The sequence below is a fragment of the Oncorhynchus keta genome, chromosome 12, assembly GCF_023373465.1.
Source record: "Oncorhynchus keta strain PuntledgeMale-10-30-2019 chromosome 12, Oket_V2, whole genome shotgun sequence".
In the NCBI taxonomy this organism is placed as follows: Eukaryota; Metazoa; Chordata; class Actinopteri; order Salmoniformes; family Salmonidae; genus Oncorhynchus; species Oncorhynchus keta.
The window spans coordinates 42143174-42160807 of record NC_068432.1 but is presented as its reverse complement, the minus strand read 5'-3'; the positions used below and the strand labels follow the sequence as shown (position 1 = coordinate 42160807).

At 42.5% G+C, this 17634-nt stretch overlaps 1 protein-coding gene across 4 annotated transcripts in view; it reads left to right on the top strand.

Annotated features, from left to right (window-relative positions):
* cntnap3 (contactin associated protein family member 3) overlaps positions 1–17634 on the top strand; it is a 221017-nt gene that overhangs the window by 113947 nt on the left and 89436 nt on the right. For all 4 annotated transcript variants that reach the window (XM_052458344.1, XM_052458342.1, XM_052458341.1 and 1 more), the window contains exons 11-13: positions 12909–13015; positions 16072–16191; positions 16722–16919. In XM_052458344.1, coding sequence (XP_052314304.1) covers positions 12909–13015; positions 16072–16191; positions 16722–16919 — 425 coding nt within the window. The remainder of the gene's footprint in view (positions 1–12908; positions 13016–16071; positions 16192–16721; positions 16920–17634) is intronic.

Genomic DNA, 17634 nt, shown 5'->3' with positions numbered 1-17634 from the left:
TACATTTGAGTCATTTAACAGACTTTCTTATCCAGAGAGATTTACAGTAGTGAGTGCATACATTTTAATTCGTACTGGTCCTCCATGGGAATCGAATCCATGCTCTACCAACTGATCCACATGGGACCAGAATGGGATCAAAATACAATGCAAAGAGGACAATACACTGTATTTTCATGTACCACTCCAAATGAAAACCTGATATAGTGGTGTGTTTGCTACAGGATTCCTTATCGGGTTAGTTACACGCCACAGGTAGCCACAGAGGTGCAGCAGGTAGCCTGGTTGTTAGTGTGTTGGGCCAGTAACCCAAAGGTTGCTTGATCAAATCCCTGAGCTGACAAGCTAAAAAATGTTCCTCTGCCCCTGAACAAGGTTGTTAACCTGCTGTCATTGTAAATAAGAATTTGTTCTTAGTTAAAGGTAAAAAGAAGAGGATTTGGAGTTATTCATTTTCAGTTTTTAACTGGACAGAATCGCTTAGCTAAAACATTCACAGCTAGCGGAAATAACGGTTTCATCTTGTGACTCCATTTCCGATATTATTGTGGTGTGTGTATGCGCGCGAGTGTGCATGTGTGTCAGTTGGAGAGAGAGAGGGAGAGGGAGAGAGAGAGAGACCCAGAAAAAAAAATGAGTCAACCAACCCCCCAAAAAATGGTTGAGTCAATTTCAAACCCACAACAAAAAAAATCTAAGGGTTAAATAAAGCAGTACTTGTTACCTTCAGACAAGTCCCGTGAGCAAAAAGGAGAACATCGTCGTGTTCGTGAGAGTCTCCCCTTTTTATTGAATGGTAGTTTATAGGTGAAACCATTCAGACGTTATCATGCGAAGACCGATTTTCGGGAAGTCTCATGTTCTGACAAACACCGCTGGACTGTAGCTCTGTCACATATCTCTAGTATAACCTGATAGGGATCTCCAGTGTGTCAATCAACTCTAGGGGTTTTTAATGGACATTTTCAGCGTGTTTATCATTCCAGGGGAAAGCTTCATCTCGGTCCAGAAACCTGGCCCCAAGATGTGGTTGACTGAATACAGAGGAAAATGGTGTTTGACAAGCCTGTTGACTAGGTAATATTCTAATCAACCACATCTTGGGGTTCTATTCAACCGCCCCCCGTTACTTCACTTCAATCTTCCACTCTGTGAATATGAATACCTGTGTGTGTAGTGCTGTTGCTCTGCTGCCATCGGGGGGATGAAGAAAGTAAAAAGTGAAAAGTAAAAAGTCTCTCCCTTGGCGAGGTGTGTGTTTGAGAGCTAGAGACAGGGGGAGAGAGCGAGTTAATTTTTGAGGCTTGTGTGTGTGTGTGTGTCGGTGTGTGTGTGTGTGTGTCTGCCTGCTCACGCCTGCCTTTGTGCGTTTGTGGAAGCTGGAGGGAAAACACTGCTTTTAGCTCCCTCAATGGCCCTATGCTCTGTGTGGAACCTCAGCTTCAGACAGGGGTGTTGAAAGTGATCTTGTGATAAATAAACGGGGCATAAACAGTGCATTTTGTATAAATGAAATGACAGTGCCAGTGCACATCAGGCAGGCTACCTGCACACTCCATTACCTCAAGACACGTGTTTGTGTGTGTGTGCACGACAAAGGGAGTAAGGCAATAGCACAAAGCTGGTAGCTTAGCCCTGGAGTGGGGAATTGAATCATTTATAATGGAGTGATTTTAGTCCACTCTCTCTCTCTCTGTTAGCTAGCTACCAGAATTTATCGAGAGGCCAAGTAGCTCAGGAACAGAGAAAATAACCAGGTCAATCAGGTGCATAGCCACCTCACCTTAGACAATAAGAAACAGAGATATGATTATGCCGCTCCTATACAATGCGAACAACCTCCATTCTAATGTGTAGTTTTACCACTCTTACTGATGTCTAGCTAATTACGTATAATCCACCATAGCATTCGCTCTTACTGCCATTCATGGACAGTAATTCACACCCTGCATTTAAGCTCCTGGCTGTGCTGTGCTGCAACAATACTTGTGTTTTCCCCTTGGATCTGCAGCACACTCATAGAGATGTACTGTAAGCTACAGCATTGTATATCCAGGCTACCTATGGCTGCAGCAGTGAGTTTTGTAAGACATTTGCTGTATCCTATCCAAACCTGGGTTTAAATAGTTTTGTTATTTTCTTTCACCTGGCACGCTTCATAAACGGCAGCTATAGTATTTGAAAGTTAGCGAATAGGATTTGAACCCAGATCTGGCTGTATTTTGCTGCAGTGAGGAGTGTTGGACCAGTGAGTTTAGCCTCTGTCAGCCTGCAGTGATTCCACCCCCCCACCCCCCACACACACACACCCCACCACCAGGATGCACCAGTATCTCTTCCTGAGGTCGCGTTGATGACATGGGGTCCGTCTCTCATAATGTGACGTTGGGCCACCTTTGGTCTCCAGGCTTAGGGGAGAGGACCTGAAGACCTGTCTCACCTGTCTCCTGCAGGGCCCCTGTCAGGCTCAGCCAACCCTTGAAAACACTACAGTTCAGACAACACCAGCGAATGGCAACTAAGAAAACAACACTGTAACCTTCACCATTGTTTCTCCGGGCCTGCTTTGCCTGTCTCTCAGCCGGTGACTTTCCCACGTCGTGACACGGCTATATTTATCACCCCTCTGTAATTGGGATCACGATGCACGTAGCTTAGCCTGCCAAGGGTTGGGTGGGAGGCGGCATCAGGGCCCAGAGAGAGAGGGGGGTTATGGGTAGCTGAGGGTACCTAGCTGCCCCAGCCTTCTGTCACCCTGTCTGTGAGCTGTGGCATACAGCCCTGGAGCAGGTGCTCTCACACAGGTGCAAACACGCAGGTGTTCTCAAGCAGGTGCTCTCTCAATCTCAATTTAAAACCGGCTTTATTGGCAAAAAAAGGTGTATGAAAAAAACAAGTCGGAAGTTTACATACACCTTAGTCAAATACATTTAAACTTCGTTTTTCACAATTCCTGACATTTAATCCTAGTAAAAATTCCCTGTTTTAGGTCAGTTAGGATCACCACTTTATATAAAAAATGTGTAATGTCAGAAAAATTGTAGAAAATTATTTATTTCAGCTTTTATTTATTTCATCACATTCCCAGTGGGTCAGAAGTTTTTGCGTCTCTCTCTCTCTCTCTCTCTCTCTCTCTCTCTCTCACTCACTCACTCACTCACTCACTCACTCACTCACTCACTCACTCACTCACTCACTCACTCACTCACTCACTCACTCACTCACTCTCTCTCTCACTCTCTCTCACTCTCTCTCACTCTCTCTCACTCTCTCTCACTCTCACACACTGCAGACACTACCACGAGAAAAACAAAGTTTACTCTCTGTCCCATCATGCTGTTCAGGGGAATGAGGTTATTTACTTTGTAGCTCTTTGATGCTCTTTTTAGGACATTCTAGCTAGCTTTTCTCGGTAATAGTCTTTACCGGGGGGTTCAGTGACTTGGCGGTGAACTGTAATGACTTGGAGTCATGTTGAGTAGAATTGGATGGAAACACTGTGATGATATACAGTGCGGTGATATCCAGTTCGGTGATACACAGCAGTGGTCTCTCACTGGATTGATCCCATTCCAGTATTTACAAAATGGAGTTGCACTGTGTGGAAGATTATGGGACCAAGGCCATCCATAACATAATTAGGAATTAGAATACTAATATGATCTCTATAATCCATAGAATGTGATACAATAGTGTGGAGAAAAGAAAGGGATATTGTGTGTGTGTGTGTGAATGTCCTGAAATGCATGCACCTGAACCTCTGTTTTAGTGTGTGTGTGTGTGTTGAACAGGATCAAGGTACATAATAAGAGTTTCTAGCTCAGTGCATCCTGTTTGTTATATGTGAACCTGTTAGCAGGTGTATGAAGTTGTCAGGTCCATCTTTACATGACTCATGGCAGGCTTAGCTTTCCATCCTCTGCTCTCTTGGAGGGAGATATTGAATGAGAAGAAAGCTGCCCATGTGAACATCAGGCTGCAGTGAAAGAGAAAGTGTTTGAGAGAGATTGAGAAAGAGAGTGTTTCTCTGTGTATGAGGCAGCAGTGAGAGTGTGTGAGGCAGCCTGTGAAATCCTGTGATTCAGCTCAGTGGCTGTTCTGGGATCAGTGCCAGCAGGTCAGGCAGACGGATGTGTCTCAGGCTGGGCTGGATGTGTCTCAGGTTGGGCTGGATTTGTCTCAGGTTGAGTTGGGGATGATGGGGAGCAGGTTACTGTTTTCGTAATGAATCTTGTTCTGGAGGCAGCTCTGCAGAATGATCACTAGCTGGCACAGCCACAAAGACATAAAACCAGATTTTTAACCTTAATCCTAAGCTTAACCACACTGCTAACCCTAATGCCTAACCCTAACCTTAAATTAAGGTTAAAAATAACATTTTTGTTTTCAGACATTGTTACAATATAGGCAATTTTGACTTTGCATTTGGACAATCAAAGGGGGAAATTGCTCAGTTCTGCCTCCAGGACAAAAGTTATGACAATAAACATCATTCTGCTAATGAGAATGGCAGGCAGGATTGCCTCCTTCACATTGTCACGACTCCCACCGAAGGTGGCTCCCCTGCCTGTTCGGGCGGTGCTCGGCGGTCGCCGTCACCGGTCTACTAGCCGCCACCGATCCCTTTTTTTTCCTTTTTCTGTTAGTTTAGTCTTATTAGTTGCACCTGTTCCTTTTGTGTTTCTTGATTTTTGTCTATTTAAGCCGGTTAGGCCCGCTTAGGTTTGTGTTGGATTATTTTGTTTTCACTGTTGATTGTGGGTGTGGTTTTGTTCTCTGGATCGTTTACCCTGTGTTTTGGGTTGGTCAGTGTGTATGCGCCCTGTGTTTGGTGTGACCGTTTTCTCCTGATAATTTAAATTATACAAATCATTGAACCCTCTGCTCTCTGTGCCTGACTCCTACCTTCCACTCCTAGTAACTCATGACAGAATCCCGCACCTTTTTCATGGAGACAGCAGGAGCAGCCGCACCTCCTCACCCATCGATCATACAAACATTCTCCACCGGATTTGGTCGGCTATGGACCAGATGATGGAGAGGATGGACCGATGGGAGAGGAGTGGCCTCCCTACCTCACCTCCAGCGCCTCTTCCACCAGCACCACCTACCCCTCCTTCAGCGTCCGGATCCGGTGCCCTGCGTCTGGTGCTCCCCAGGGAGTACGATGGGGGGATGGCTGGGTGCCAGGGGTTCCTACTACAACTGGAGCTGTACCTGGCTACTGTTCGTCCGACTCCCTCGGGGGAGGAGAGCGTGAGCATCCTCGTCTCCTGTCTGACGGGACGAGCCCTGGAGTGGGCCAACGCAGTGTGGAATGGCCCAGACTCGGAGAGTTCACCCGCCGTTTCCGGGCCATGTTCGACCACCCACCAGAGGGCCGAGCGGCAGGTGAATGGCTGTTCCACCTGCGACAGGAGACGAGGAGCGCGCAGGACTTTGCACTGGAGTTCCGGACCTTAGCTGCAGGAGCGGGGTGGAACGATGGACCACTATCGTAGCATGGAGCTAGCGTGTCGGGACACCACCCTCAATGAACTGATCGACATGTCCATTCGACTAGACAACCTGTTGGCTGCCCGCGGGCATCCAGAACGGGCCCTGTTGATTCCACCTCCAGGCCTTCCTGCTCCAATCCCCATGGAGTTAGGGGGGGCCGCATCGAAGGGGACCGGAGGAGGAGGTTCCTCCTGCACCGGGTGTGGTCGGAGAGGACACACTGCCAATCGGAGGAGCTCGTCTGGGAGTCGGGATGTCAGGCAGAGCACTCCTCGTTCACCCCAGGCGAGTCAGCACCAGACTCACCCAGAGCTTTCTGTCGACCATGTGTTTTTGCAAATGTATTTTTCTGGGTTTTCTCCCTCTCTAGAGCATAAGGCGCTAGTCGATTCAGGCGCAACTTCATGGATCGTGGGCTCGCGTTAAGGCTAGGGATTCCCCTGGTGTCGTTAGACCAATCTTTTCCTGTGCACGCCTTAGATAGCCGACCATTAGGTTCAGGGCTGGTCAGGGAGGCCACGGTTCCACTGGACATGGTAACTCAGGGGAATGAAGCGGATTAGTCTCTTCCTTTTTGATTCACCTGCGTTTCCAGTGGTGCTGGGAATTCCCTGGCTGGCTCATCACAATCCGGTGATTTCACGGAAACAGGGCCTCTTCGAGGGTGGTCAGAGGAGTGTTCAGGCAGGTGCAAAGGAGTTTCCATCGGTGTGACAACGGTGGAGAGTCCAAACCAGGATTCCACTGTGCGCATTCCCTCTGAATATGCCGATTTAGCTATCACCCAAATACCACCCCATCGACGAGGGGACTGCGCGATAAACCTCCTGGAGAACGCTGCACTTCCAAGGAGTCACATGTACCCCGTTGTCCCAGGAGGAAACAGTGGCTATGGAGACATACGTCACTGAATCTCTGGGACAGGGGTACATTCGGCCCTCCACGTCACCCGTCTCCTCGAGTTTCTTTTTTGTGAAGAAGAAGGAGGAGGGAGGTCTGCGTCCGTGCATTGATTATAGAGGTCGGTTAGGCCCGCTTAGGCTTGTGCGGGAATATTTTGTGTTCACTGTTGATTGTGGATGTGGTTTTGTTCTCTGGATCGTTTACCCTGTGTTTGGCGTGACTGTTTTCTCTGGAGAATTAAATTATACAAATCATTGAACCCTCTGCTCTCTGCGCCTGACTCCTACCTTCCACTCCTAGTAACTCGGTGACACACATGCCATGTAAAATCTTTATCGGAAGGTAGAGAACAGTGTTGATTCTCCAGTCTGACATTATGTCATTCCGTTCATGTCGGAAAGGTCTCAATCTGTACGATGCTGCGTTTAGAGCAGATAGCTCCAAAATGCACACACAGATATGGTAACATAGGCTGCAAAAAAAGGAGGCATCATCTCCACACACAAAAATATACGTCCAGAATATACGGGTGGCCTTTTAGTTACAAGATACTGTTAAAAGATTATTAGAATATACACTACCGTTCAAAGGTTTGGGGTCACTTAGAAATACAGTGTCGACATTGTTAATGTTGTAAATGACTATTGTAGCTGGAAATGGATTGATTTATAATATAATATAATAATAATATAATAATATAATATATGATTGATTTCTTATGGAATATCTACATAGGCGTACAGAAGCCCATTATCAGCAACCAACACTCCTGTGTTCTAATTGCGCGTTGTGTTAGCTAATCCAAGTTTATCATTTTAACTTCTTATGGCTAAGATCCCGTTACCGGGAGCGATGGGTGCCATATTCAAAAGAACAGAAATCTTATAATTACAATTCCTCAAACATACATGTATTTTATATCGTTTTCAAGGTAGTCCCACCACAGTGTCCGATTTCAAATAGGATTTACAGGGAAAGCACCACAAACGATTATGTTAGGTCACCAACAACTCACTAAAAATACACAGCCAATTTAACCAGCCAAGGAGAGAGAGAGAAAAAGCACAAATAGAGATAAAATTAACTAACTATTACTAACCTTGGATAATCTTCATCAGATGACACTCATAGGACTTCACGTTACACAATACATGCATGTTTTGTTTGAAGTTCATATTTATATAAGAAAATCTGAGTTTACATTGGCGCGTTACATTCACTAGTTCCAAAAACATCCAGTGATTTTGCATAGCCACATCATTCAACAGAAATACTCATTATAAATGTAGATGATAACACAAATTATACACATGGAATTATAGATATACCTCTCCTTAATGCAACCGCTGTGTCAGATAAAAAAAAAAAAAAAACATGCAATAATCTGAGACAGTGCTCAGAAGTAAAAACACCATAGTCGCCAAAATGGCGTCAATATAAACAACAAGAAATTACATGATAAATATTCCCTTACCTTTGATGATCTACATCAGAAAGCACTCCAGGAATCCTCACAATAAGTGTTTGTTTTGTTCGAAAATGTCCGTTATTTATGTCCAAATACCTTCTTTTGTTAGCGCGTTTGGTATACATATCCAAACGCTAATTCTGGTCAGCGTTATCAGACAGATACTTCAAAACGTGATATTACATGTCGAAGAAACATTTCAAACTAAGTACAGAATCAATCATTAGGATGTTTTTAACATATAGCTTCAATAAAGTTCCAACCGGAGTACTCCTTCTTGTCTTCGTGAGCAATAGAACGCAAGTGACTACCACGTGGAATAAGCATGATCAGAAAATGGCTGACTGCCAGACACCTGACTGATTCTGCTATTATTCACTCCCACAACATCATAGAAGTCGCATTATAATTTCTATTGATGGTTGACATCTAGTGGAACCCCTAGGCAGTGCAACATCATTAATATCTCGAGGGGATTTCATTGGGGACTCTGGTGAATACATACAAAGCTCAGATTTCTGATTTCCTTTTTTGATTTCAACTCAGGAATTTGCCTGCCATATGAGTTCTGTTATACTCACAGACATCATTCAAACAGTTTTATAAACTTTATAGTGTTCTTTTCAATACTAATAATAATATGCAACTGAGACTGAGGAGCAGGCCGTTTACTTTAGGCACCTTATTCATCCAAGCTACTCAATACTGCCCCCCCCAGCCATAAAAAGTTAAAAGGCTAATTGATCATTAGAAAGTGTCACACAGCCTGGAGTGGTGGGTGCGGAGTCAAGTGCAGAGAGCAGAGTAAAATGTGGGAAACCGAACTTTATTACGGAATCCACAATTAACGCCAAAAACAACAGGCGAAGACAAAAGTGTCCAACCCAAAACTGGGCACAAACAGACAGGGAACACAACACGCAACCAACCTAGACTAACAGAAAACAAGGCCGCACAAAATCAGGCGGGCCTAACAGGCTTATATAGTCCTGAACCAAAACTCAAACAAGAAACAGGTGCAACCAATAAGATATAACAAACAGAAAAGGAAAAGGTGATCGGTGGCAGCTAGTAGACTGGCGACGACGACGGCCGAAGACGTGACAGTAAGCCCTTTTGCAATTATGTTAGCACAGCTGAAAATGGTTGTGCTGATTTAAATAAACAAAAAAAATGGCCATCTTTAGACTAGATGAGTATCTGGAACATCAGCATTGGTGGATTCGATTACAGTCTCAAAATGGCCAGAAACAAAGAATTTTCTCCTGAAGCTCGTCAGTCTATTATTTTTCTGAGAAATGAAGGCTATTCCATGCGAGCAATTGCCAAAAAAAATGATCTCGTACAACGCTGTGTATGACTCTCTTCACAGAACAGCACAAACTGGCTTTAACCAGTATAGAAAGAGGAGTAGGAGGCCCTGGTGCACAACTGAGCAAGAGGACAAGTACATTAGTGTCTAGTTTGAGAATCAGACGCCTCAGAAGTCCTCAACTGACAGCTTCATTAAATAGTACCTGCAAAACACCAGTCTCAACGTCAACCGTGAAGAGGCGACTCCGGCATGCTGGCCTTCTAGGCAGAGTTCCTCTGTCCAGTGTCTGTGTTTTTTGCCCATCTTAATCTTTTCTTTTTATTGGCCAGTCTGATATGTTTTTTTCTTTGCAACTCTGCCTAGAAGGCCAGCATCCAGAGTCGCCAGAGTCGCCTCTTCACTGTTGACATTGAAGGCCAGTTTTATTGCTTCTTTAATCAGGAAAACAGTTTCAGCTGTATCATTTTAAATGATAAACTTGGATTAGCTAACACAATTTGACATTGAAACACAGGAATGATGTTTGCCTCTGTACACCTATGTATATATTCGATACAATATCAGCCATTTCCAGCTACAATAGTAATTTACAACATTAACAATGTCTACACTGTTGTCATGACTGTCCTGATCAGGTCAGGATACAGGAGACCACAACCCTACAGATGATCTCTCACCCCCAACATAGGAGGAGAGATCTAGGGGTCTGAAGATGTGGGGGTTTTATGACCCCTCACGCCCATCGTAAATCTTAGGCCCCAGACAACATTCCTTTGTCCTCTCACTATGGAGAACCAGCCTCAGAACATTAAACATGCAATAAAGGGACTTTGGAACAATGGTTTCCGTCAGCCACAATGGTGGTCATGACGATAGATGGAATATGGAAATGTATGTCATTTAATAGATTACTTATTACGAAAACATTGTAACTTTAAGAGTTTTCCCAGTATATGTTTGATGTTTATACATTGTACGTTGTGTGGAAAATGTCCAAATCAAAGAGAATATTTTGGTAAAGATGGAATGTGAAGTTAGTTGTCTAAAATTGGATTTGATTCTAATCTAGACCTTGCCTCTTAACTTGGTACGCCCAGAGTATTGCCCTAAAGGCGGTTACGCCCACTTCTGACCCGAGGGTATAAGATATGTGAGTGAAGAATAAACATATCAGACTAAGTGACCCAAGCTGCAGCCGAGGTCTAAAAAGTAAACGAACCCAAAACTCAACCCAAGGTTGAAGACCTTTTTCTACCCATGCTACTGATGAGTAGCTGTCTAAGCGGGTGAATTTAAGCCAGTCCACCTAACCTACACTCTCCATCGAATCATGGTATCTACACTGATTCATTCCTACACTGTGAGCTCTGAGCTACAGAGCTGTCTGTCCTCAGAAGACCCCTCCCAGAGCAAGGGCGAGGAATCAGACCAAAAGGACACTGACATCATGAGGACAACCAGAGAGTTGCGCCGGAGAAGTGCGTCATTGAAAAGCGTAAACCCACACGGAGCTTCCCATCTGAGACCTCCCACACATAATTACATCATTATATTCTGACCCATAAGAGCGGCAGTTCGGGGCAAGGCTAAGGTTAAAATAAGCATAGCTGATAAATGCACCCAAATGTATATTTCTCTTGTGTACTTTCTCTTTTTCTCTCTCTTTTAAATCCCCATTTTGGGTGACAGGCGCCATAGTGTGTTAGCCCGTTATACTAAGTTCTAATCAATAGCCTAGACTGTGTTTTTGTGTATGTGGATCTTTTATCATCATTTTAGCTTTCTAGTAAATAAATAATCAACTAAGATTGGTGTGGTACAAACTCATTGGTGAGACCCGGGTCCGTGCAGATTCCCGGTTTATGCAACATTCAGAATGAGACTGTAGAGGAAACAAATTAATTATCGACTGTTGTAAAATCGATATTCTGATATTCTTTGAGTTAATTTGGGAAATAGAAACTCAATCAAACTAATTTTCCCATGGTGCCCCAGGTTAATGAGTTATTAATAGCTTGATTAATTTAATCATGCAATTAGAAACTTTTAATCATTCGATGAGCAACAGTCGTCACATTAACTAATACAACGTCACGACACTATTTCTGATCAATTTGATGTTATTTTAATAGACGAAAGATGTGCTTTTCTTTTAAAAAACAAGGACATTTCTAAGTGACCCCAAACTTTTGAACAGTAGTGTAATTGTAATGGTGCCCATTATTAGTTCTCAGAACTGACCATTTCAGAGGACATTCTGAGAATGCCTACCTGGAGTTCAGAAAAGGTTTCTTTACAGGTCTTGAAAAAACTTGAGAAAGGTGTAGAAAATCGAAAGAACACTGGGCCTTGAACCAAAAGCAGATGAATTGATATTAAGGACAGTATTATAAAACATAAAGAGATGTATTTATTTTAGGCATTCACAGGATGCCAAAAAATTGTTGTTTTTGTCAGATATGTCTCTCTGAGAAAATAGTTTGACTATGCGCCAGGGGTTGGAACCAATTCAGGGAACAGAATCAAAAAATTGAAAATAACCAAATTATTTGAGGAACAGAACGGAAAACTAAAGTGATCTATACTGTTCCTGGAGCAAAACCGTTATTTTAAAAGTGTGGGAATCAGTCAGTAACGTTATTGTACGTTCTGGGCATTTTTTCCAGTCCCACAAAAATTGCAATAGCCTATGCAAAGCACTCACTCTGTCACTCAGAAACGTATTCCAGCGTCTGCCTGCCAGCTGGAAATCTTTGCCAGTGGGTGTGTAAGCTACCTGCCCCTCCCCTCCCCTCTGAAGCATTGGTTAGCCTACTGACATTACAAACATAATTAAGAAATTAGGGAGAGAGGTTTAATTACAGAAGACTTTTTAAATAGTTAATACAAGTCAATACTAGTCACATTTCCCATTGGATTTATTAACTACAAATAGGTAAGATGTGTGTGCAGAGCAGCACTAAAATTAAAAACACAACATTGTTAGCTAGTCCTGCACACACAACCTTGTGAGCTGGTCCAACGTTAAACCAACTCGGAGGTTCAAACATATTCAGAGTTCCTCCATAGATGCCGCTCCTCCGTAGGTATCATTTTTGGGGCCGAATTCTGATGAGGCACTGGGCATCTTATTATAACATGCATTAAGGCAAGCTTCCTCCATCTTCTTTCACTCTCTCCTCACCATCATATTTTCAGTTACATCTCACACCCTACACTGTGACTGGCAGCACAGTGTGTGTGTGTTTGTCTTTCAGTATGATTAAACCATGTTATTACGGCAAAATACAAGTTGCTCTTAATGACTTTCCTGTACAGATTAAATCGCTTACCCGCTCCACAGCAAGCTGCTCTATTTTAATGTAACCTTTATTTAACTAGGCAAGTGAGTTAAAAACAAATTCTTACTTACAATGATGGCCTACCCCAGCCAAACCTGGATGATGCTGGGCCAATTGTGCACCGCCCTATGGGACTCCCATTCAAGGCCAGATGTGATACAGCCTTTGAATCAGGGACTGTAAGGACACCTCTTGCACTGAGATGCAGTGCCTTAGACTGCTGCGCCACTCGGGAATTCAGATAGAGCATTCACTCTATCCTCACTGATTTGCGAAGTAATTTAAAATTGAGCTAAATGTATATTTCAGAGGTCTCACAAGGAACAGAAAGATTTCTGACCTTCAGAAACCTGTGGGGGATAAATCTCTCTTCTCTTTTCAGATGCTCTCCAAGCCATTGTGAACACGGGGGGAGATGCACCCAGTCTTGGAGTACCTTCCATTGCAACTGTTCGAACACGGGCTACAGTGGAGCAACATGTCACAGCTGTAAGGAGACCTTGTGTGTTCCTTAAAAATCTTAAAACCACAGTGTTGTTTTTATAACTGAAGAATTCTTTCAAAACCTGTGTGTGTGCTTGCTTGCATGCGATTAGTAAGCGCTCGAAGCAGAAGGCGTATATCCAAACTGTAAAGCAGAACTAAACAGACTAAACAGACATACTGTCGAGAAGATATTGTGTTTGTTCCTTAAACATGCACAGAGACACAGCAAGTTGGATTCAAGGTCAAGCGTCTTATCTCTGATGCAGCAATAGCCTGCTGCAGTGCCAGACCCGTTTGACAAAGCCTCACCATTGATAAGGATTAGGACAAAGCCTTTAATGATGTGAGAGTTTCTCTCGCTCTGTCTCTCTAGGTCCGCTCAGTGTCATCATAAATTGTGTGGAAGATTTGAACGTTAAATTAAGCGACTTGTCAGTCAAACATAATCGCCTCACCATTTAACACATTCACACTTGAGTTGCGTTGAAATTGAAGTGCTGGTGGAGACCGGAAAAGGACTGGTGATTTTCTTTGTCTCTATAATTAAATTGGAATTAAACTTAGATTCATGACAGGAAGTGTTTCAGGTGAGGAGGAAATAAGATATTTACGAGAATGGAGATATACTGTGTGACTAAACTATTAGAGGTTGTTAGTTATTATTTTCTGACAAGAGGGGAGGGTTTGTATTGTTTCATACGTTGTGTACACACATCCAATGACTTGCATGGTACTTGGTACAAATTTCCAGACGATGACTTTCGGGTCAAAATGGTGCACAAAAAAAAACAGGAGCATTCATCATTGTACCTATTATTTATTTCATAAGGGTTTGTATTATGCCAGGTCAATGTGTTCTAGTTACAGCAGGGTTTCATAGTCATGTTCAGGGGAACCCACAGAGGTGCACATTTTTGTTCCTGCCCAGCACTTATATACCCGATTAACAAACCCTTGATTAGCTGCAGGTGTGTCTGTTCTTGGCAGGAACAAAGAATTAACTGAGGAACCCTGCTCAGAGTAACAGTGAAAGGGAATACACTGAATACAACCTCCTGTTAATGTTGTTATTGATATGGCCTTGTATTAATTATTTATCAGTCAGACATGCCCACTAGCTATTCAGAATAATATAGACTGGTATACACATGTTGTGCATCTGAAATGGCATCCTATTCCCTATAAAGTGCACTTCTTTTGACCAGGGCTCCAAAGGCTCTGGTCAAAAGTAGTGTACTATACAGGGAATAATTAGCCATTACGGACAGAGTCAAAGAAACGACAACATCTGCAGTGATGGGGCCTGCATTCCTTAGGGACACCAGCTAGCACCCTTTAATCTAGAATGCAATGGTTTTCTGTGCGTCTCCTTTCAAATAATGATGGTTAGCACATCAATAATGTAACAACCTCCTCAACAACAGAACAGACTGCTGGCTCAAACACACACATTACATCAACAGAACAGGCTGTTGGCACACAAAGCTACTGTAAATCAGAGTGGAGAGTTGAGTGCCCAACACAAAGAATGCCTTTTGCTGCTCTGCGTCAGTGGATCCTTCTTGTCTGGCACACCCCAACATGGCTTAGTGTCTTGGAATATAAAAGTTTGTGTTGTTTGCTTTGTGTACGTGTGTGTTCTGTTTGCACACCCAGTGTGCCTTGGTGTCATAGATTAGAATATGAATGTTCATTTAATTTGCTTTTAGTACTGTATGTATATGTTATGTACACTGAGTATACAAAACATTAAGAACACCCAGTGGTGGAAGAAGTACCCAATTGTCACACTTGAGTAAAAGTATAGATACATAAATAGAAAGTTACTCAAGTAAAAGTGAAAGTAAGGCAGTGAATTACTACTCGAGTAAAGTCAAAAAGTTTTGGGTTTTAAATACACTTAAGTATCAATAGTAAAAGTATGATTAATTTAAAATTCCTATTATTTAGCAAAGCAGACAACACATTTGCCTTGTTTTAAAAAAAAATGTGCGGATAGCCAGGGGCACACTCCAATACTCAGACATCATTTACAAAATATGCATTTTCTGTTTGGTATACGTATATTCTGTGAGTTAGTTATTCATTTAGAAATGTGAATACATTATAAAGTATCATTGGACAGCCCTTGCCACCCAAAGGCATTAAGTATGCTCCTCAGCTGAAACATTTAAATATTTTCCTCCAAAGCAATCCTAGATGTCAAAATCTTCATAAACAGCATAAATTATAAACAATTGTTTTCTTTCAGGAAGTGGTGTTAAAGACTTGATTTGGAAATTTACATATAGACCACATGCCAGGTCTCAAGTTCTTAACTTATCATACTTACTTTCACATCTAGTGGAAACATGGCAGTGTTTGCTCTAAAAGTTGTTCCTGTGTAATGTACATTTAATTGGAGGCTGTATTTGTTTCAGTTCATTATTTCAGTCAGTACTAATTTCAGCAGGGGGGGAAAAGCAGCGAATGTTATTCTTGAGTAAAAGTAAAGTCACCCAGTAAAATACTACTTGAGTAAAACTATTTGGGTTTAAATATACTTACAAGTAGAAAAAGTAAATGTAATTGCTAAAATATACTTAAGTATCAAAAGTAAATGTATAAATAATTTCAAGTTCTTTATATTAAGCAAAGTACACGGCACCATGTCATTTTCTAACTTTGATTCTAAGGATAGCCAGGGGCACACTCCAACACTCAGACATTTTTACAAATTAAGCATTTGTGTTTAGTGAGTCCACCACATCAGAGGCAGTAGGGATGACTAGGGATGTTCTCTTGATAAGTATGTGAATTAGATCATTTTACTGTCCTGCTTATCATTGAAAATGTAACGAGTACTTTTGGGTGTGAGGGAAAATTGAGTAAAAAGTAGATTATTTTCTTTAGGAATGTAGTGAAATAAAAGTAAAAGTTGTAAAAAAAAATATCAATAGTAAAGTAAAGTACAGATACCCCCCAAAACGACTTAAGGTGTACTTTAAAGCATTTTTACATAAGTACTTCACACTGGCAGTAGGTAACCTAAGTGCTTGTGTATATTTTCTCCTACTCAGCTGTCTATGAGAAGTCATGTGAAGCGTATAAACACCAGGGTAACACATCAGGCCTGTATTACATAGATGTGGACGGAAGTGGTCCAATAAAGTCACAGCTGATCTACTGCAACATGACAGGTAAACCCCCCCCCACACACACTAATTAAACCACTGGATGACAAGCTATGGTTTCCCTGTTACATTATACCACTGCATGGATAGTTAGGGTTTCCCTGCATACATAACCACTGGTGGCAGTGTGACAAATAATCTCCACTTAGTTTTTACTATTGCCTAATGCAAATCTATGATGACAGAGAAGTAGGGTTCAGTTAAAGTGCCACCAACAATCTGGCATATGGTACTTCCTTATTGCCCGCCAGTGGCAGTTTAGTTATTTCTCTCACTGACGGAAACAGATAGACACCTCGTTTAGGGGGCTGTTGATGGCTCTTGGTAAGTAACTGAGCTGTGAGCTGTGGCTGGGATCCCAGATCTTCTGACAGGATTTCCATCCTTCAGGGCTGGCACCAGCTGCTATCGGAAACATCTCGTCTTCCCACCCACCCCATCCCCATTTTCACACTGTTTCTGCTATCATTAACATTTTCATAATTATTTAGAATGATCCTAGGATTTCCCTCTGTTCTCTCTCTCTTCTCCTCCAGATAAAACATGGCTGGTGATCCAACACAATAACACGGAGCTAACCAAATTAAAGGCCTCGTCTGGGATAAATCAGCATTTAGCCTATTTTAACTATTCTGCCGACGCGGAACAGCTCTGGGCCATAATTACCCAGGCAGAGCACTGCGAGCAGGAAGTCCTCTACCACTGCAGAAAGTCACTCCTCTTAAACACACCAGGTGAATCATTTTATTAACAGTATTGATCCCAGCCAGCCATAAAGGTCAGGATGATTAAAAACCTGCTCACTCAGTCAACTGTGAGTCAGTGTACGCATCCCAAATAGCACCCTATTCCCTATATAGTGTACTACTTTTGACCAGAGCCGGCAAAAGTAGTGAACTATTTAGGGAATAGGGTCCATTTGGGAGTGCTGTTCTCCACCCGCAGAGCTTAAGCAGATGTCACAAATTGATTATTGTGCTCATTGTTGCAAATTAATTTAGGTTTTAGGGGGGGGGGTTGTTCTATGTAGGCCTACCCGTCATATTGTTATACTAGAATATTCATCATTTCTGGATGTGTTATGGTACATGCACTGAGTGAGTTAGCATTTAGGTGATTCGTTTTTGCGTTGATTGGTGTGTCGTTGGTGTTTGCCATATGATATTCATTTGTAATGACTCTTTTAAACCTGAAAATGAACATGAATCAAGGCAACTCACAGCTTCACAGTGTAATTGCTGTCCATTAGCTGTCTCGTTACTATAGAGGCTGACTGAGGGAAGAGGAAAACAACGTCAAAGCTAAATAAATAATGCTGGAAAATGTCAAATGAAGAATAATGAGGGATAGAGTATGGTGTTAGGTTTCTGTTTAAAACCAGACAGCCTGCTTCAGGTGGGGGAACGTGATCAGACGAGTGATGGAAGAAAGAATCAATGAGAATGACTT